The 21,502-nt window shown below is 59.4% G+C and overlaps 1 protein-coding gene across 1 annotated transcript in view; it reads right to left on the reverse strand.

Annotated features, from left to right (window-relative positions):
- The window catches only part of LOC140645479 (RNA-binding protein 10-like), a 67,176-nt gene that overhangs the window by 38,467 nt on the left and 7,207 nt on the right, over positions 1 to 21,502 (reverse strand). The window contains 3 exon segments of the mRNA XM_072848908.1: positions 7,564 to 7,624; positions 9,290 to 9,376; positions 17,515 to 17,588. Of these exon segments, the coding sequence (XP_072705009.1) occupies positions 7,564 to 7,624; positions 9,290 to 9,376; positions 17,515 to 17,588 (222 nt within the window).

Genomic DNA, 21,502 nt, shown 5'->3' on the forward strand with positions numbered 1-21,502 from the left:
AATTTGAGTGGTTGAACCCCAAAATCGGGTGGCTCAACCCAAAAACATGGTGACTGAACCCCAACATTGGGGATTAAACCCCAAATTTGATCATTGAACCCCAAATTTGAGTGGCTGACCCCCAAAATTGGGTGATTGGACACAAAATTGCGTGGTGGAACCCCAAAATCGGGTGGCTCAACCCAAAAACCTGGTGACTGAACCCCAAGATTGGGGATTAAACCCCAAATTTGATTATTGAACCCCAAATTTGAGTGGTTGAACCCCAAAATCGGGTGATTGAACACAAAATCGGGTGGTTGAACCCCAAAATCGGGTGGCTCAACCCAAAAACTTGGTGATTGAACCCCAAGATTGGGGATTAAACCCCGAATTTGATCATTGAACCCCAAATTTGAGTGGTTGACCCCCAAAATCGGGTGATTGAACACAAAATTGTGTGGTGGAACCCCAAAATCAGGTGGCTCAACCCAAAAACCTGGTGATTGAACCCCAACATTGGTCATTAAACCCCGAATTTGATCATTGAACCCCAAATTTGAGTGGTTGAACCCCAAAATCGGGTGATTGGACACAAAATTGCGTGGTGGAACCCCAAAATCGGGTGGCTCAACCCAAAAACTTGGTGATTGAACCCCAAGATTGGGGATTAAACCCCAAATTTGATCATTGAACCCCAAATTTGAGTGGTTGAACCCCAACATTGGGTGGCTGGACCCCAACATTTGGTGATTGAACACAAAATCGGGTGGTTGAACCCCAAAATCCGGTGAGTGAACCCCAACATTGGTGATTAAACCCCAAATTTGATCATTGAACCCCAAAATCGGGTGATTGAACACAAAATTGGGTGGTGGAACCCCAAAATCGGGTGGCTCAACCCAAAAACTTGGTGATTGAACCCCAAGATTGGGGATTAAACCCCAAATTTGATCATTGAACCCCAAATTTGAGTGGCTGACCCCCAAAATTGGGTGATTGGACACAAAATTGGGTGGTGGAACCCCAAAATCGGGTGGCTCAACCCAAAAACCTGGTGACTGAACCCCAAGATTGGGGATTAAACCCCAAATTTGATCATTGAACCCCAAATTTGAGTGGTTGAACCCCACGTTTGGTGGTTGAATCCCAAAATGTCCTGGCTGAACCCCAACATTGGGTGGTTGACCCCCAAAATCGGGTGGTTGAACCCCAAAATCGGGTGACTCAACCCAAAAACTTGGTGATTGAACCCCAAGATTGGGGATTAAACCCCGAATTTGATCATTGAACCCCAAATTTGAGTGGTTGACCCCCAAAATCGGGTGATTGAACACAAAATTGTGTGGTGGAACCCCAAAATCAGGTGGCTCAACCCAAAAACCTGGTGATTGAACCCCAACATTGGTCATTAAACCCCGAATTTGATCATTGAACCCCAAATTTGAGTGGTTGAACCCCAAAATCGGGTGATTGGACACAAAATTGCGTGGTGGAACCCCAAAATCGGGTGGCTCAACCCAAAAACTTGGTGATTGAACCCCAAGATTGGGGATTAAACCCCAAATTTGATCATTGAACCCCAAATTTGAGTGGTTGAACCCCAACATTGGGTGGCTGGACCCCAACATTTGGTGATTGAACACAAAATCGGGTGGTTGAACCCCAAAATCCGGTGAGTGAACCCCAACATTGGTGATTAAACCCCAAATTTGATCATTGAACCCCAAAATCGGGTGATTGAACACAAAATTGGGTGGTGGAACCCCAAAATCGGGTGGCTCAACCCAAAAACTTGGTGATTGAACCCCAAGATTGGGGATTAAACCCCAAATTTGATCATTGAACCCCAAATTTGAGTGGCTGACCCCCAAAATTGGGTGATTGGACACAAAATTGGGTGGTGGAACCCCAAAATCGGGTGGCTCAACCCAAAAACCTGGTGACTGAACCCCAAGATTGGGGATTAAACCCCAAATTTGATCATTGAACCCCAAATTTGAGTGGTTGAACCCCACGTTTGGTGGTTGAATCCCAAAATGTCCTGGCTGAACCCCAACATTGGGTGGTTGACCCCCAAAATCGGGTGGTTGAACCCCAAAATCGGGTGACTCAACCCAAAAACTTGGTGATTGAACCCCAAGATTGGGGATTAAACCCCGAATTTGATCATTGAACCCCAAATTTGAGTGGTTGACCCCCAAAATCGGGTGATTGAACACAAAATTGTGTGGTGGAACCCCAAAATCAGGTGGCTCAACCCAAAAACCTGGTGATTGAACCCCAACATTGGTCATTAAACCCCGAATTTGATCATTGAACCCCAAATTTGAGTGGTTGAACCCCAAAATCGGGTGATTGGACACAAAATTGCGTGGTGGAACCCCAAAATCGGGTGGCTCAACCCAAAAACTTGGTGATTGAACCCCAAGATTGGGGATTAAACCCCAAATTTGATCATTGAACCCCAAATTTGAGTGGTTGAACCCCAACATTGGGTGGCTGGACCCCAACATTTGGTGATTGAACACAAAATCGGGTGGTTGAACCCCAAAATCCGGTGAGTGAACCCCAACATTGGTGATTAAACCCCAAATTTGATCATTGAACCCCAAAATCGGGTGATTGAACACAAAATTGGGTGGTGGAACCCCAAAATCGGGTGGCTCAACCCAAAAACTTGGTGATTGAACCCCAAGATTGGGGATTAAACCCCAAATTTGATCATTGAACCCCAAATTTGAGTGGCTGACCCCCAAAATTGGGTGATTGGACACAAAATTGGGTGGTGGAACCCCAAAATCGGGTGGCTCAACCCAAAAACCTGGTGACTGAACCCCAAGATTGGGGATTAAACCCCAAATTTGATCATTGAACCCCAAATTTGAGTGGTTGAACCCCACGTTTGGTGGTTGAATCCCAAAATGTCCTGGCTGAACCCCAACATTGGGTGGTTGACCCCCAAAATCGGGTGGTTGAACCCCAAAATCGGGTGACTCAACCCAAAAACTTGGTGATTGAACCCCAAGATTGGGGATTAAACCCCGAATTTGATCATTGAACCCCAAATTTGAGTGGTTGACCCCCAAAATCGGGTGATTGAACACAAAATTGTGTGGTGGAACCCCAAAATCAGGTGGCTCAACCCAAAAACCTGGTGATTGAACCCCAACATTGGTCATTAAACCCCAAATTTGATCATTGAACCCCAAATTTGAGTGGCTGACCCCCAAAATTGGGTGATTGGACACAAAATTGCGTGGTGGAACCCCAAAATCGGGTGGCTCAACCCAAAAACTTGGTGATTGAACCCCAAGATTGGGGATTAAACCCCAAATTTGATCATTGAACCCCAAATTTGAGTGGTTGAACCCCAACATTGGGTGGCTGGACCCCAACATTTGGTGATTGAACACAAAATCGGGTGGTTGAACCCCAAAATCCGGTGAGTGAACCCCAACATTGGTGATTAAACCCCAAATTTGATCATTGAACCCCAAAATCGGGTGATTGAACACAAAATTGGGTGGTGGAACCCCAAAATCGGGTGGCTCAACCCAAAAACTTGGTGATTGAACCCCAAGATTGGGGATTAAACCCCAAATTTGATCATTGAACCCCAAATTTGAGTGGCTGACCCCCAAAATTGGGTGATTGGACACAAAATTGCGTGGTGGAACCCCAAAATCGGGTGGCTCAACCCAAAAACCTGGTGACTGAACCCCAAGATTGGGGATTAAACCCCAAATTTGATCATTGAACCCCAAATTTGAGTGGTTGAACCCCAAAATCGGGTGATTGAACACAAAATTGGGTGGTGGAACCCCAAAATCAGGTGGCTCAACCCAAAAACCTGGTGATTGAACCCCAACATTGGTCATTAAACCCCAAATTTGATCATTGAACCCCAAATTTGAGTGGCTGACCCCCAAAATTGGGTGATTGGACACAAAATTGCGTGGTGGAACCCCAAAATCGGGTGGCTCAACCCAAAAACTTGGTGATTGAACCCCAAGATTGGGGATTAAACCCCAAATTTGATCATTGAACCCCAAATTTGAGTGGTTGAACCCCAACATTGGGTGGCTGGACCCCAACATTTGGTGATTGAACACAAAATCGGGTGGTTGAACCCCAAAATCCGGTGAGTGAACCCCAACATTGGTGATTAAACCCCAAATTTGATCATTGAACCCCAAAATCGGGTGATTGGACACAAAATTGGGTGGTTGAACCCCAAAATCGGGCGGCTCAACCCAAAAACCTGGTGACTGAACCCCAAGATTGGGGATTAAACCCCAAATTTGATCATTGAACCCCAAATTTGAGTGGTTGAACCCCACGTTTGGTGGTTGAATCCCAAAATGTCCTGGCTGAACCCCAACATTGGGTGGTTGACCCCCAAAATCGGGTGGTTGAACCCTAAAATCTGGTGACTCAACCCAAAAATCTGGTGATTGAACCCCAAGATTGGGGAATAAACCCCAAATTTGATCATTGAACCCCAAATTTGAGTGGCTGACCCCCAAAATTGGGTGATTGGACACAAAATTGGGTGGTGGAACCCCAAAATCGGGTGGCTCAACCCAAAAACCTGGTGACTGAACCCCAAGATTGGGGATTAAACCCCAAATTTGATCATTGAACCCCAAATTTGAGTGGCTGACCCCCAAAATCGGGTGATTGAACACAAAATTGCGTGGTGGAACCCCAAAATCGGGTGGCTCAACCCAAAAACCTGGTGATTGAACCCCAAGATTGGGGATTAAACCCCGAATTTGATCATTGAACCCCAAATTTGAGTGGTTGAACCCCAAAATCGGGTGGCTCAACCCAAAAACCTGGTGACTGAGCCCCAAGATTGGGGATTAAACCCCAAATTTGATCATTGAACCCCAAATTTGAGTGGTTGAACCCCACGTTTGGTGGTTGAATCCCAAAATGTCCTGGCTGAACCCCAACATTGGGTGGTTGACCCCCAAAATCGGGTGGTTGAACCCTAAAATCTGGTGACTCAACCCAAAAACTTGGTGATTGAACCCCAAGATTGGGGATTAAACCCCGAATTTGATCATTGAACCCCAAATTTGAGTGGTTGACCCCCAAAATCGGGTGATTGGACACAAAATTGGGTGGTGGAACAACAAAATCGGGTGGCTCAACCCAAAAACTTGGTGATTGAACCCCAAGATTGGGGATTAAACCCCGAATTTGATCATTGAACCCCAAATTTGAGTGGTTGAACCCCAAAATCGGGTGATTGGACACAAATTTGAGTGGTTGAACCCCAAAATCGGGTGGCTCAACCCAAAAACCTGGTGACTGAACCCCAAGATTGGGGATTAAACCCCAAATTTGATCATTGAACCCCAAATTTGAGTGGCTGACCCCCAAAATCGGGTGATTGAACACAAAATTGCGTGGTGGAACCCCAAAATCGGGTGGCTCAACCCAAAAACTTGGTGATTGAACCCCAAGATTGGGGATTAAACCCCGAATTTGATCATTGAACCCCAAATTTGAGTGGTTGAACCCCAAAATCGGGTGATTGGACACAAATTTGAGTGGTTGAACCCCAAAATCGGGTGGCTCAACCCAAAAATCTGGTGATTGAACCCCAACATTGGTCATTAAACCCCGAATTTGATCATTGAACCCCAAATTTGAGTGGTTGACCCCCAAAATCGTGTGATTGGACACAAAATTGCGTGGTGGAACCCCAAAATCGGGTGGCTCAACCCAAAAACTTGGTGATTGAACCCCAAGATTGGGGATTAAACCCCAAATTTGATCATTGAACCCCAAATTTGAGTGGTTGAACCCCAAAATCGGGCGGCTCAACCCAAAAACCTGGTGATTGAACCCCAAGATTGGGGATTAAACCCCAAATTTGATCATTGAACCCCAAATTTGAGTGGTTGAACCCCACGTTTGGTGGTTGAATCCCAAAATGTCCTGGCTGAACCCCAACATTGGGTGGTTGACCCCCAAAATCGGGTGGTTGACCCCCAAAATCGGGTGATTGGACACAAAATTGGGTGGTGGAACCCCAAAATCGGGTGGCTCAACCCAAAAACACGGTGATTAAACTCAAAATTTGATGGTTGAACCCCAATTTTGGTGGTTGAACCCCAACATTGGGTTGTTGGACTCCAAAATTTGGGGGTTGAGCACAAAATTGGGTGGTTGAACCCCAAAATTTAGTGGCAAAACCCAAGAATTGGGTGGTTGAACCCCAAATTTGGGGGTTGAGTACCATAATTGGGTGGCCGAACCCCAAAATCGGGCAGCTGAAGCCCAGAATTTGGTTGTTGAACCCCAGAATCTGGTGGTTGAACCCCAAGTTCGGTGATTGAACCCCACGTTCGGCGGCTGAACCCCAAGACGTGGCGCCTGAGCCCTAAAATTTGGTGGTTGAAACCCAAAATGTGGTGGCCGAACTGCAGAATTTGGTAGTCGAGCCATAAAATCTGGTGGTTCACCCCCAAAATGAGATGGTTGAACCCCAAATTTGGAGAATGAGCTTCACAATATGGCGGCTCAATCCCCAAATTGGGTGGTTGAACCCCATAATTTGGTTGCTAAAAGACATATTTGGTAGTTAAACCCCAAAATTTGGTGGTCAAACGCCCAAAACGGGTGATCGAACCCCAAATTGTGGTGCTTGAACCCTAAATTGAGTGCCGGAACCCCAAATTTGGTGGTTGAACCTCAGCATTGGGTGGTTGAACCTCAACATCAAGTGGTCAACCACCAAAATTTGGTGGTTCTATCCCAAAATCGGAAGCTCGAACCCCAACTTTCATGGCCAAACCCCAAAATTTCATGTTTGAACCACAAATTTTAATAGCTAGACCCCAAATTTGGATGGTTGAGCCCCAAAATGTGGTGGTTGAATCCCAAGCGTGGTGGTTGAACTCCAAAATTTGGTGGTTGAACCCCAAACTTGCGTGGTTGAACCTCAAAAGTTGGTGGCCGAACCCCAAATTTGGAAATTGAATCCCAAAATCGGGCCCTTCAGCTCTGAATTTAGTGGCCGAACCCCCAAATTTGGTGGTTGAACCCCATAATTTGGGTGATGGAACCCCAATTTTGATTTCCAAACCCCCAAATCTGCCAATTAAGCCTCAAAATTTGGGGGTTGACCCCAAATTTGGTGCTGGAACCCCCAAATATTGGGGATGAACCCTAAAACCTGATGGTTCCATCTCCAAATTTGGCGGTCGAACCCCAAAATGGGGCTGTTGAACCCCCAAATCACCCCCCCGCCCCCCAAATTTCCACCTCTGACCCCCAAATTCATTAACCAAGCCCCCAAATTAACTAAATTTCCCCCCAAATTCCTTCCCTCCCCCCATCAGCATTTTTGGGGACCCCCCCAGAGGCTTTGGGGACCCCCCCAGACCAATTTTGGGGACCCCAAAGTAGTTCTGGGGAGAGAAAAGGGAGTTTGGGGGGACCCCAATAATTTTGGGGTGAAAATAGGTAGTTTTGGGGGGCAGCTTAAAGGACTCCAATGGGGTTTTGGGGTGTCGGGGGGACCCAAGGTTTTGGGGTGAAATCAGGGGTTTTGGGGTGACGCACCGGCTTTGGGGACGCCGCACTTGAAGCACTTCTCCCGCCGCTTGAAGTTCTGCACCCCGCACTGCCGGACACCCCAAAACCCCCGTTGCACCCCAAAATCCCCCACTGCACCCCCCATGTCTCCCCACCCCGAACCCCCAAATCCCCCCCAGTGCACCCTCAAATCCCCCTGGACCCCCAAAATACCGCCCCCACCCCCACCCCCGGGGCTCCCAATCCCCCCAGGGACCCCCTGACCCTCCCTGGACCCCATAAACCCCCCAGAATCCCCCAGGGACCCCCAAAACCCCCAGGACCCCCAAATCCCCAGGGGCCCCCCAAAACCCCCCAAAATCTTCCAGGACCTCCCAGAACCCCCCAAAATCCCCCAGGACCCCCAAAACCTCCCAAGACACCTCAGGGTGCCCTCAAGACCACCTAAGCCCCCCAGGACCCCCAAACCCCCAGGACCCCCATAAACCCCCCAAAATCCCCAGGACACCTGAAAACCCCCAGGACCCCCCCAGGACACCCCAGGCCCCCCAAAATCCCCCAGGACCCCCCAAAACCCCCAGGACACCCCAAGACCCCCCAAAATCCCCCAGGGACCCCCCAAAACCCCCCAGGACCCCCCAAGCCCCCCAGGACACCCCAGGAGCCCCCAAAATCCCCCAGGACCCCCCCAAACCCCCCAGGACACCCCCAGGACACCCCAAAACCCCCAGGGACTCCCCAAACCCCCAGGACCCCCCAGGACCACCCCAAAACCCCCAGAAAGCCCCCAAATCCCCCCAAAATCCCCCAGGGACCCCCCAAAATCCCCCAGGACCCCCCCCAAAACCCCCCGAGACCCCCTAAACCCCTAGGACACCCCGGGCCCACCTGAAAATCCCTCAGGACCCCCCAAACCTCCCAGGACACCCCAGGACCCCCCAAAATCCCCCAGGGTCCCCCCAAAACCCCCACAGACACCCCCAAAACCCCCGGGACCCCCCAGGACCCCCAGGACCACCCCAAAACCCCTCGGAAACCCCCCAAATCCCCCAAAAGCCCCCAGGGACCCCCAAAACCCCCAGGACCCCCCCCAAATCCCCCAGGACTCCCCCAAAACCCCCGAGACCCCCCCAAACCCCCAGGACACCCCAGGAGCCCCCAAAATCCCCCAGGACCCCACCAAACCCCCACGGACCCCCCCCAAACCCCCAGGACACCCCAGGAGCCCCCCAAAATCCCCCAGGGTCCCCCAAAACCCCCACGGACACCCCCAAACCCCCGGGACCCCCCAACCCCCAGGACACCCCAGGAGCCCCCAAACCTCCCCGGGACCCCCAAGCCCCCCAGGACACCCCAGGAGCCCCCCAAAATCCCCCAGGACCCCACCAAAACCCCCCACGGACACCCCCAGACCCCCTCAAACCCCCAGGACACCCCAGGACGCCCCCAAACCTCCCCGGGACTCCCCAAACCCCCCAGGACCCCCCAAATCCCCCAGGGACCCCCCAAAACCCCCCGAGACCCCCCAAACCCCCTAGGACACCCCGGGCCCCCAAAAATCGCCCAGGACCCGCCCAACCCCCCAGGACACCCCAGGACCCCCAAAATCCCCCAGGGTCCCCCCAAAACCCCCAGGGACCCCCCAAAACCCCCCGGGACCCCCAGGACCCCCAGGACCACCCCAAAACCCCTCCGAAACCCCCCAAATCCCCCCCAAAACCCCCAGGACCCCCGGGACCCCCATCCCCCCCACCTTGGCGCAGAGCCAGTCCTCGTTGATCTTGGGCTTGGGGTCGCTGTAGTGCAGGGAGACGCGCTGGCCCAGCAGGCTCAGCCCCTGCTGCGGGGGGCAACGGGGGGGGGGGGGGCACGCTCGCACGAGGGCTCGCACGAGGGCTCGCACGAGGGCTCGCGCCCACACACCCCACCCCCCCCCGCGCGCGGGTTTTGCACGAGGGGGTGGCACGAGGCGGCAGCGGGGCTCGCGCGGGGGCTCGCGGGCTCGCACCAGGGCTCGCATGAGGGCTCGCACGAGGGGGGCACGAGGGCTCGCACCAGGGGGCACCAGGGCTCGCACGAGGGCTCGCACAAGAGCTGGATCCAGGGTTGATAGCGGGGGGCACCAGGGCTTGCACGAGGGCTCGCACGAGGGGCACGAGGGCTCGTACCAGGGGCACCAGGGCTCGCACGAGAGCTCGCATGAGGGGGGCACGAGGGCTCGCACCAGGGCTCGTACCAGGGGCAGCAGGGCTCATGCAAGGGGGGCACGAGGGCTCGCACCAGGGGCACGAGGGCTCACACCAGGGCTCGCACCAGGGGGCACCAGGGCTCGCATGAGGGCTCGCACGAGAGCTGGATCCAGGGTTGATAGCGGGGGGCACCAGGGCTTGCACGAGGGCTCGCACGAGGGGCGCGAGGGCTCGTACCAGGGGCACCAGGGCTCGCACGAGACCTCGCACAAGAGGGCACCAGGGCTTGCACAAAGGTTGGCACCAGGGCTCGCACCAGGGGCACCAGGGCTCGCACAAGGGCTCGCACGAGGGGGGCACGAGGGCTCGCACCAGGGGCACAAGGGCTCACACCAGGGCTCGTACCAGGGGCACCAGGGCTCGCACGAGACCTCGCTCAAGAGAGCACCAGGGCTCGTACCAGGGGGCACCAGGGCTCGCACGAGAGCTGGATCCAGGGTGGATAGTGGGGGGCACCAGGGCTTGCACGAGGGCTCGCATGAGGGGCACGAGGGCTCGCACCAGGGCTCACACCAGGGGCACCAGGGCTCGCACCAGGGGGCACCAGGGCTCGCACGAGGGCTCGCACGTGAGCTGGATCCAGGGTTGATAGCGGGGGGCACCAGGGCTTGCACGAGGGGCACAAGGGCTCGTACCAGGGGCACCAGGGCTCGCACGAGACCTCGCACAAGAGAGCACCAGGGCTCGCACAAAGGTTGGCACCAGGGCTCGCACCAGGGGGCACCAGGGCTCGCACAAGGGCTCGCACGAGGGGGGCACGAGGGCTCGCACCAGGGGCACCAGGGCTCACACCAGGGCTCGTACCAGGGGGCACCAGGGCTCGCACGAGAGCTGGATCCAGGGTTGATAGTGGGGGGCACCAGGGCTTGCACGAGGGCTCGCATGAGGGGCACGAGGGCTCGCACCAGGGCTTGCACCAGGGGCACCAGGGCTCGCACCAGGGCTCGCATGTGGGGCACGAGGGCTTGCACCAGGGCTCGCACGAAACCTCACACAAGAGGGCACCAGGGCTCGCACAAAGGTTGGCACCAGGGCTCGCACCAGGGGGCACCAGGGCTCGCACGAGGGCTCGCACGAGAGCTGGATCCAGGGTTGATAGTGGGGGGCACGAGGGCTCGCACCAGGGCTCGCACGAGGGGGCAGCCCGGCTCCCAGGAAGGTTTGCACCAGGGGCCAACGGCCTCGCACGAGAGCTCGATCCAGGGTTGATAGCGGGGGGCACCAGGGCTCGCACGATGGCTCGCACGTGAGCTGGATCCGGGGTTGATAGCGGGGGCCACCAGGGCTTGCACAGGGCTCGCACGAGGGGCACAAGGGCTCGTACCAGGGGCACCAGGGCTCGCACGAGACCTCGCACAAGAGGGCACCAGGGCTTGCACAAAGGTTGGCACCAGGGCTCGCACCAGGGGGCACCAGGGCTCGCACGAGGGCTCGCACGAGAGCTGGATCCAGGGTTGATAGTGGGGGGCACCAGGGCTTGCACGAGGGCTCGCACGAGGGGCACGAGGGCTCGTACCAGGGGCACCAGGGCTCGCACGAGACCTCGCACAAGAGGGCACCAGGGCTCGCACAAAGGTTGGCACCAGGGCTCGCACCAGGGGCACCAGGGCTTGCACAAGGGCTCGCACGAGGGGGGCACGAGGGCTCGCACCAGGGGCACAAGGGCTCACACCAGGGCTCGTACCAGGGGGCACCAGGGCTCGCACGAGAGCTGGATCCAGGGTTGATAGTGGGGGGCACCAGGGCTTGCACGAGGGCTCGCATGAGGGGCACGAGGGCTCGCACCAGGGCTTGCACCAGGGGCACCAGGGCTCGCACCAGGGCTCGCATGTGGGGCACGAGGGCTTGCACCAGGGCTCGCACGAAACCTCACACAAGAGGGCACCAGGGCTCGCACAAAGGTTGGCACCAGGGCTCGCACCAGGGGGCACCAGGGCTCGCACGAGGGCTCGCACGAGAGCTGGATCCAGGGTTGATAGTGGGGGGCACGAGGGCTCGCACCAGGGCTCGCACGAGGGGGCAGCCCGGCTCCCAGGAAGGTTTGCACCAGGGGCCAACGGCCTCGCACGAGAGCTCGATCCAGGGTTGATAGCGGGGGGCACCAGGGCTCGCACGAGGGCTCGCACGTGAGCTGGATCCGGGGTTGATAGCGGGGGCCACCAGGGCTTGCACAGGGCTCGCACGAGGGGCACAAGGGCTCGTACCAGGGGCACCAGGGCTCGCACGAGACCTCGCACAAGAGGGCACGAGGGCTCGCACAAAGGTTGGCACCAGGGCTCGCACCAGGGGGCACCAGGGCTCGCACGAGGGCTCGCACGAGAGCTGGATCCAGGGTTGATAGTGGGGGGCACCAGGGCTTGCACCAGGGCTCGCATGTGGGGCACGAGGGCTCGCACCAGGGCTCGCACCAGGGCTCGCACGAGGGGGCTGCCCGGCTCCCAGGAAGGTTTGCACCAGGGGCCACGAGGCCTCGCACGAGAGCTGGATCCAGGGTTGATAGCGGGGGGCACCAGGGCTTGCACGAGGGCTCGCACCAGGGGCACCAGGGCTTGCACGAGACCTCGCACAAGAGGGCACCAGGGCTCGCACCAGGGGGCACCAGGGCTCGCACGAGGGCTCACACGTGAGCTGGATCCAGGGTTGATAGCGGGGGGCACCAGGGCTTGCACGAGGGCTCGCATGTGGGGCACGAGGGCTCGCACCAGGGCTCGCACCAGGGCTCGCACGAGGGGGCTGCCCGGCTCCCAGGAAGGTTTGCACCAGGGGCCACGAGGCCTCGCACGAGAGCTGGATCCAGGGTTGATAGCGGGGGGCACCAGGGCTTGCACGAGGGCTCGCACCAGGGGCACGAGGGCTCGCACCAGGGCTCGCACCAGGGGCACCAGGGCTTGCACGAGACCTCGCACAAGAGGGCACCAGGGCTCGCACCAGGGGGCACCAGGGCTCGCACGAGGGCTCGCACAAGAGCTGGATCCAGGGTTGATAGCAGGGGGCACCAGGGCTTGCACGAGGGCTCGCATGTGGGGCACGAGGGCTCGCACCAGGGCTCGCACCAGGGCTCGCACGAGGGGGCTGCCCGGCTCCCAGGAAGGTTTGCACCAGGGGCCACGAGGACTCGCACGAGAGCTCGATCCAGGGTTGATAGCAGGGGGCACCAGGGCTTGCACGAGGGCTCGCACGAGGGGCACAAGGGCTCGTACCAGGGGCACCAGGGCTCGCACCAGGGCTCGCACGAGGGGCACGAGGGCTCGCACCAGGGTTCGCGCTCACTCTCGCACGGCCTTTGCACCGGGGCTTGCACAAGAGCGCACCGGGGCTCACACGAGGCCTCGCACAAGGGCTCGCATCGTCAGGACGTGAGGCCTCGCACGAGGGGGCACGAGGGCTCGCACCAGGGCTGGCAAAACGGGGGCACAACAGGCGTCACAAGGACTCGCACGAGGCTTCGCACAAGGGCTGTGCCTGGGGGCACGAGGGCTCGCACGAGGGCTCGCACAAGGAAACACGAGGGCTCGCACCAGGGCTTGCACGAGGGTTTGCATGAAGGTTTGCACCAGGGCTCGCACGAGGGGGCACAAGGGCTCACACCAGGGCTCACACCCACCCTCGCACGGCCCTCGCACAAGAGGACACGAGGCTTCGCACCAGGGCTTGCACGAGGGCTCGCCTGGCCCTTGCACCAGGGCTTCCACCAGGGCTCACACCATCGGGCACGAGGCCTCGCACGAGGGGGCACGAGGGCACAAGGACTCACACCAAGCCTCGCACTAGGGCTCGCACCCGCCCTCGCACGGCTCGCGCACCGGGGCTCGCACAAGAACGCACCAAGGCTCGCACGAGGGCTTGCACAAGGCATCACCAGGGCTCGCCCAAGGGGGCTCGCACGAGAGCTTCCAGGTGGCATGAGGGCTCGCACGAGGGCTCGCACAAGGCCTCGCACCAGGGTCCAGAGGGGGCTCGCACGAGGGCTCACAGCAAGTCACACAACGGCTCGCACGAGGGCTCGCACGAGGGCGCGGAAGATCCCGCACAGGGCCCGTACCAGGGTGCACGAGGGTCTCGCACGAGGGCGCGGAGCGGCGTGCACAAGGATGCGCAAGGGTCTCAGCGTTCGCACGAGGGTCCACAAAGGTTTTGCACCAGGGTCGCGCACGGCGCTCGCGCAAGAGCTCGTGCGAGGGTTACAGGGGGGTCTCGCACGAGAGTCTCGCACGAGGGCGCAGGACGACTCGCACAAGGGTCACACCGGGGCGCGCAAGGGTCCCCTAGCGTGTGCACAAGAGCTGACACGAGGATCTCGCACGAGGATGCGCGAGGGTCTCGCGCGGTGTTGACATGAGGGCGACCGAGGGCTCGCACGAGGGTCTCGCGTAAGAGCGCACAAGGAGTCGTACGAGGGCCTCGCACGAGGGCCTCGCGTAAGTGCACAAGGGCTCCTGTAAGGGTCTCGCACGAGGGTCGCACGTAAGAGCGCGCAGGAGCTTACGTGAGGGTCTGGCACGAGGGTCTCGCACGAGGGCCTGGCACGAGGGTCACGCATAAAAGCGCACAAGGCTTCGCACGAGGGGCTTGCATAAGAGCGCACAGGGGCTCGCACGAGGGTCGCACACGAGGGCCTCGCACAAGGATCGCACGTGAAAGCGCGTAAGGGTTCGCACGAGAGTCTCGTACGAGGGTGTCACGTAAGAGCGCACAGGGGCTTGCACGGGGGTCTCGCACGAGGGTCTCGTAAAAGAGCGCGGAGTCTCACACGAGGGCGTCGCACAAGGGCCTCACGTAAGACGGCATAAGGGCTCGCACGAGGGTGTCGCACGAGGGTGTCGCACGAGGGTCACACGTAAGAGCGCACAAGGGCGCGCACAAGCGCTCACACAAGGGATTCACGCGAGGGTCTGGCGCGAGGGTCTCATAAGAGGGCACAGGAGCTTGCACGGGGCTCGCACGAGGGGCTCGCACGAGGGTCGCACATAGGAGCGCACAAGGCCTCGCACGAGGGTCTCACACAAGGGTCTCGCACGAAGCTCTCGCACGAGGGTCTCATGAGTGCACAAGGGCTCGCACAGGGGCTCGCACGAGGGTCTGGCACGAGGGTCTCCCATAACAGCACATAAGGGCTCGCACAAGGGTCTCGCACGAGCGTCTCGCACGAGGGTCTCATAAGAGCGCACAGGAGCTTGCACAGGGGCTCGCACGAGGGTCTCACATGTGGGTTTCACACGAGGGTCGCACATAAGAGTGCACGAGGGCTCGCACAAGCGTCTCGCACGAGGGTCGGACACAAAGGCGCACAAGGGTCTTTCACAAGAGTCTCGTAACAGCGCACAGGAGCGTGCACGGGGGCTCGCACAAAGGGCTCGCACGAGGGTCTCGTGAGAGTACACAGGGGCTCGCACGAGGGCCTCGCGTAAGAGTGCACGAGGGCTTGCACAAGGGTCTCACACAAGACCCTCGCACGAGGATCTCGCGCGAGGGTCGCACATAAGAGCGCACAAGAGCTTGCACGGGGTTCATGAGCGTCTCGCACGAGAGTTTCACACGAGGGTCTCATAAGAGCGCACAAGGGCTCACAGAAGGGTTCGCACGAGGGTCTCGCACGAGGGCCTCATAAGAGGGCACAGGAGCTTGCACAGGGGCTCGCACGAGGGCCTCGCACGAGGGTCACACATAGGAGCGCACAAGGCCTCGCACGAGGGTCTCACACAAGCCTCTCGCACGAGGCTCTCGCACGAGGGTCTCCCACAAGGCCTTGCACGAGGGTCTCACACAAGGGTCTCACACGAGCCTCTCGCATGAGCGTCTCATAAGAGTGCACAAGGCCTCGCACGAGGCTCTCGCACGCGTCTCTCGCACGAGGGTCCCGCACGAGGGTCTCATAAGAATGCACAAGGGCTCACATGAGGCTCTCGCACGAGGGTCTCACACAAGAGTCTCGCACAAGGCTCTCGCACAAGGGTCTCACACGAGGGTCTCATAAGAGGGCACAGGAGCTTGCACGGGGCTCGCACGAGGGCCTCGCACGAGGGTCGCACATAGGAGCGCACAAGGCCTCGCACGAGGGTCTCACACAAGCCTCTCGCACGAGGCTCTCGCACGAGGGTCCCGCACGAGGGTCTCATAAGAATGCACAAGGGCTCACACGAGGCTCTCGCACGAGTCTCTCGCACGCATCTCTCGCACGAGGGTCTCATAAGAGTGCACAAAGCCTCGCACGAGGCTCTCGCACGAGTCTCTCGCACGCATCTCTCGCACGAGGGTCTCATAAGAGTGCACAAGGCCTCGCACGAGTCTCTCACACGCGTCTCTCGCACGAGGGTCCCGCACGAGGGTCTCATAAGAATGCACAAGGGCTCACATGAGGCTCTCGCACGAGGGTCTCACACAAGAGTCTCGCACAAGGCTCTCGCACGAGGGTCTCACACGAGGGTCTCATAAGAGGGCACAGGAGCTTGCACGGGGCTCGCACGAGGGCCTCGCACGACGGTCGCACATAGGAGCGCACAAGGCCTCGCACGAGGGTCTCACGCAAGCCTCTCGCACGAGGGTCTCATAAGAGTGCACAAGGCCTGGCGCAAGTCTCTCGCACGTGTCTCTCGCACGAGAGTCTCATAAGAGTGCACAAGGGCTCACACGAGGCTCTCGCCCGAGGCTCTTGCACGAGGCTCTCACACGAGGGTCTCATAAGAGTGCACGAGGCCTCGCACGAGTCTCTCGCACGCGTCTCTCGCACGAGAGTCTCATAAGAGTGCACAAGGGCTCACACGAGGCTCTCGCACGAGGCTCTCGCATGAGGGTCCTGCACGAGGGTCTCATAAGAGTGCACAAGGCCTGGCGCAAGTCTCTCGCACGCGTCTCTCGCACGAGAGTCTCATAAGAGTGCACAAGGGCTCACACGAGGCTCTCGCACGAGGGTCTCGCACGAGGGTCTCATAACAGTGCACGAGGCCTCGCACGAGTCTCTCGCACGCGTCTCTCGCACGAGAGTCTCATAAGAGTGCACAAGGGCTCACACGAGGCTCTCGCACGAGGCTCTCGCATGAGGGTCCTGCACGAGGGTCTCATAAGAGTGCACAAGGCCTGGCGCAAGTCTCTCGCACGTGTCTCTCGCACGAGAGTCTCATTAGAGTGCACAAGGGCTCACACGAGGCTCTCGCCCGAGGCTCTTGCACGAGGGTCTCGCATGAGGGTCTCATAACAGTGCACGAGGCCTCGCACGAGTCTCTCGCACGCGTCTCTCGCACGAGAGTCTCATAAGAGTGCACAAGGGCTCACACGAGGCTCTCGCACGAGGCTCTCGCATGAGGGTCCTGCACGAGGGTCTCATAAGAGTGCACAAGGCCTGGCGCAAGCCTCTCGCACGTGTCTCTCGCACGAGAGTCTCATAAGAGTGCACAAGGGCTCACACGCGTCTCTCGCACGAGGCTCTCGCACGAGGGTCTCATAAGAGTGCACGAGGCCTCGCACGAGTCTCTCGCACGGGTCTCTCGCACGAGAGTCTCATAAGAGTGCACAAGGGCTCACACGAGGCTCTCGCACGAGGCTCTCGCACGAGGCTCTCGCACGAGGCTCCCACAGCCGCACAGAACACGCAGGGGTCCCCGCCGCCGCCCCCCCCCAGCGCGGCCCATTCCACCCCCCGCCGCCCCTCCCTCCCCCGCCACCCCCACCCCCACCCCTCCCCCACCCAGGAAGGCCCCCGGCACCCGGGCGGGTGCCCCGCCTCCCCCCCGACCTGGTTGGCGTCCATCCACCGCGCCGCGTCCTGCACGTGGTTAAACTCCACGAAGGCGAAGCCGCGGCTCTGACCTGCGGGGACCCGGCGGGGGAGGGGAGGAGGGGTCAGGGAGAGCACCCATGGGTGCCCCCGGCCCGCCCACCCCCACCCCCACCCCCCCCCACAGGCGCCCCTTGGGATTTACTGGGTTGGGTATTGGCACCCATGGGTGCCTTGGAGGCCTCCCTGGGGCATCTCGGGGTGGGGATGGGCACCCATGGGTGCTCCTGGGACCCCCCCTGGGGTGGGGATGAGCACCCATGGGTGCTCCTGGGACCTCCCAAGTAGGGTATGGATGCACCCTGGACACCCTGGGTTGGGTATGGGCACCCATGGGTGCTCCTGGGACCTCCCAAGTAGGGTACGGATCCCCCTGGGACCTCTGGGGTTGGGTATTGGCACCCATGGGTGCCTTGGAGGCCTCCCTGGGGCATCTCGGGGTGGGGATGAGCACCCATGGGTGCTCCTGGGACCCCCCTGGGGTGGGGATGAGCACCCATGGGTGCTCCTGGGACCTCTCAAGTAGCGTATGGATGCCCTCTGGACACCCTGGGTTGGGTATAGGCACCCATGGGTGCTCCTGGGAGCTCCCAAGTAGAGTATGGATGTCCTCTGGACACCCTAGGTTGGGTAGAGGCACCCATGGGTGCTCCTGGGACCCCCCCTGGAGTGGGGATGAGCACCCATGGGTGCTTCTGGGACCTCCCAAGTAGGGTATGGATGCCCCCTGGACACCCTAGGTTGGGTATAGGCACCCATGGGTGCTCCTGGGAGCTCCCAAGTAGGGTATGGATGCACCCCAGACCTCCGGGGTTGGGTAGAGGCACCCATGGGTGCTCCTGGGACCCCCCCTGGGGTGGGGATGAGCACCCATGGGTGCTCCTGGGACCTCTCAAGTAGCGTATGGATGCCCTCTGGACACCCTGGGTTGGGTATAGGCACCCATGGGTGCTCCTGGGAGCTCCCAAGTAGGGTATGGATGCACCCCAGACCTCCGGGGTTGGGTATAGGCACCCATGGGTGCTCCTGGGACCCCCCCTGGGGTGGGGATGAGCACCCATGGGTGCTTCTGGGACCTCCCAAGTAGGGTATGGATGCCCCCTGGACACCCTAGGTTGGGTATAGGCACCCATGGGTGCTCCTGGGAGCTCCCAAGTAGGGTATGGATGCACCCCAGACCTCCGGGGTTGGGTAGAGGCACCCATGGGTGCTCCTGGGACCCCCCCCCGGGGCCTTTTGGGGTGGGTACGGGCACCCTTTGGATCGCTTACATTGGGAACGGGCACCCACAGGTGCTCCTGGGACACCCTGAGTAGGGCACAGGCACCCATGGGTGCTCCTGAGACCTCCCAAGTAGGGTATGGATGCACCCCAGACCTCCGGGGTTGGGTATAGGCACCCATGGGTGCTCCTGGGACCCCCCCCCGGGGCCTTTTGGGGTGGGTACGGGCACCCTTTGGATCGCTTACATTGGGAACGGGCACCCACAGGTGCTCCTGGGACACCCTGAGTAGGGCACAGGCACCCATGGGTGCTCCTGGGACCTCCCAAGTAGGGTATGGATGCACCCCAGACCTCCGGGGTTGGGTAGAGGCACCCATGGGTGCTCCTGGGACCCCCCCCGGGGCCTTTTGGGGTGGGTACGGGCACCCTTTGGATCGCTTACATTGGGAACGGGCACCCACAGGTGCTCCTGGGACACCCTGAGTAGGGCACAGGCACCCATGGGTGCTCCTGGGACCTCCCAAGTAGGGTATGGATGCACCCTGGACACCCTGGGTTGGGTATGGGCACCCATGGGTGCTCCTGGGACCTCCCAAGTAGGGTATGGATCCCCCTGGGGCCTCTGGGGTTGGGTATTGGCACCCATGGGTGCCTTGGAGGCCTCCCTGGGGCATCTCGGGGTGGGGATGAGCACCCATGGGTGCTCCTGGGACCCCCCTGGGGTGGGGATGAGCACCCATGGGTGCTCCTGGGACCTCTCAAGTAGCGTATGGATGCCCTCTGGACACCCTGGGTTGGGTATAGGCACCCATGGGTGCTCCTGGGAGCTCCCAAGTAGAGTATGGATGTCCTCTGGACACCCTAGGTTGGGTAGAGGCACCCATGGGTGCTCCTGGGACCCCCCCTGGAGTGGGGATGAGCACCCATGGGTGCTTCTGGGACCTCCCAAGTAGGGTATGGATGCCCCCTGGACACCCTAGGTTGGGTATAGGCACCCATGGGTGCTCCTGGGACCTCTCAAGTAGGGTATGGATGCACCCCCAGACCTCCAGGGTTGGATAGAGGCACCCATGGGTGCTCCTGGGACCCCCCTGGGGTGGGGATGAGCACCCATGGGTGCTCCTGGGACCTCTCAAGTAGCGTATGGATGCCCTCTGGACACCCTGGGTTGGGTATAGGCACCCATGGGTGCTCCTGGGAGCTCCCAAGTAGGGTATGGATGCACCCCAGACCTCCGGGGTTGGGTATAGGCACCCATGGGTGCTCCTGGGACCCCCCCTGGGGTGGGGATGAGCACCCATGGGTGCTTCTGGGACCTCCCAAGTAGGGTATGGATGCCCCCTGGACACCCTAGGTTGGGTATAGGCACCCATGGGTGCTCCTGGGAGCTCCCAAGTAGGGTATGGATGCACCCCAGACCTCCGGGGTTGGGTAGAGGCACCCATGGGTGCTCCTGGGACCCCCCCCCGGGGCCTTTTGGGGTGGGTACGGGCACCCTTTGGATCGCTTACATTGGGAACGGGCACCCACAGGTGCTCCTGGGACACCCTGAGTAGGGCACAGGCACCCATGGGTGCTCCTGGGACCTCCCAAGTAGGGTATGGATGCACCCCAGACCTCCGGGGTTGGGTATAGGCACCCATGGGTGCTCCTGGGACCCCCCCGGGGCCTTTCGGGTGGGTACGGGCACCCTTGGGGTTGGGTATAGACACCCATGGGTGCTCTGAGGATCCCTCTGGAACCCTTTGAGGTTGGTATGGGCACCCAGTGGATGCCTTAGGTGTGGTATGGACACCCTTGGGTGCTCTTGGGACTCCCCTGAGGTGGGAATGGGCACCCATGGGTGCTCCTGGGACCCCCTGGATAGGACACAGGCACCCATGGGTGCTCCTGGGACCCCCCTGAAGCCTTTTGGGGTGGGTACAGGCACCCTTTGGATCCCTTGGGTTGGGCATGGGCACCCAGGAGACCCCTTGGGTGCGGTATGGACACCCTTGGGTGCTCTCGGGACACCCCTGAGGGGCGAATGGGCACCCATGGGTGCTCCTGGGACCCCCCTGGGGTGGGAATGGGCACCCATGGGTGTTCCTAGGACGCCCTGTCCCGGGTATGGGCACCCCTGGGACCCCTTAGGTGTGGAATGGGCACCCATGGGTGCCCCTGGGCCCCCCCAGGACCCCCAGGAATCTCCTGGAGTGAGGATGGGCACCCATGGGTGCCCCTGGAACCCCCCCTGGATCCCCAGAGGGTGTAGGTGCCCCCAGGACCCTCTCAGTGGGGATGGGCACCCATGGGTGTTTCTGGTACTTCTCTGGGTGGGGTACGGGCACCCTTGGAACCTCCTACGTTGGGTACGGGCACCCATAGGTGCTCCTGGGACCCCTCTGGGGGTGGATCTGGGCACCCTTTGGATCCCCTGGGTGGGAAATGGGCACCCAGGGGTGCTCTTGGGACCCCTCTGGGGTGGGGATGGGCACCTGTGGGTGCTCCTGGGACACCCCTGGGACTCCTTGGGTTTGGAATGAGCACCCATACGGTCTCCTGGGAGTCCCAAGTAACATAAAAGCACCCATGGGTGCTCCTAATACTGCCGTGAATTAGGTATAGGCACCCATGGGCCCCTCTGCTCGGGAGTGGGCACCCATGGATGCCCCTGAGACCCCTCTTGGATCTCTCGAGTTGCATAGAAGCACCCATGGGTGCTCCTGGGACATCCCTAGGT

Source organism: Ciconia boyciana, chromosome 34 (genome assembly GCF_034638445.1).
Source record: "Ciconia boyciana chromosome 34, ASM3463844v1, whole genome shotgun sequence".
Classification (NCBI taxonomy): domain Eukaryota; kingdom Metazoa; phylum Chordata; class Aves; order Ciconiiformes; family Ciconiidae; genus Ciconia; species Ciconia boyciana.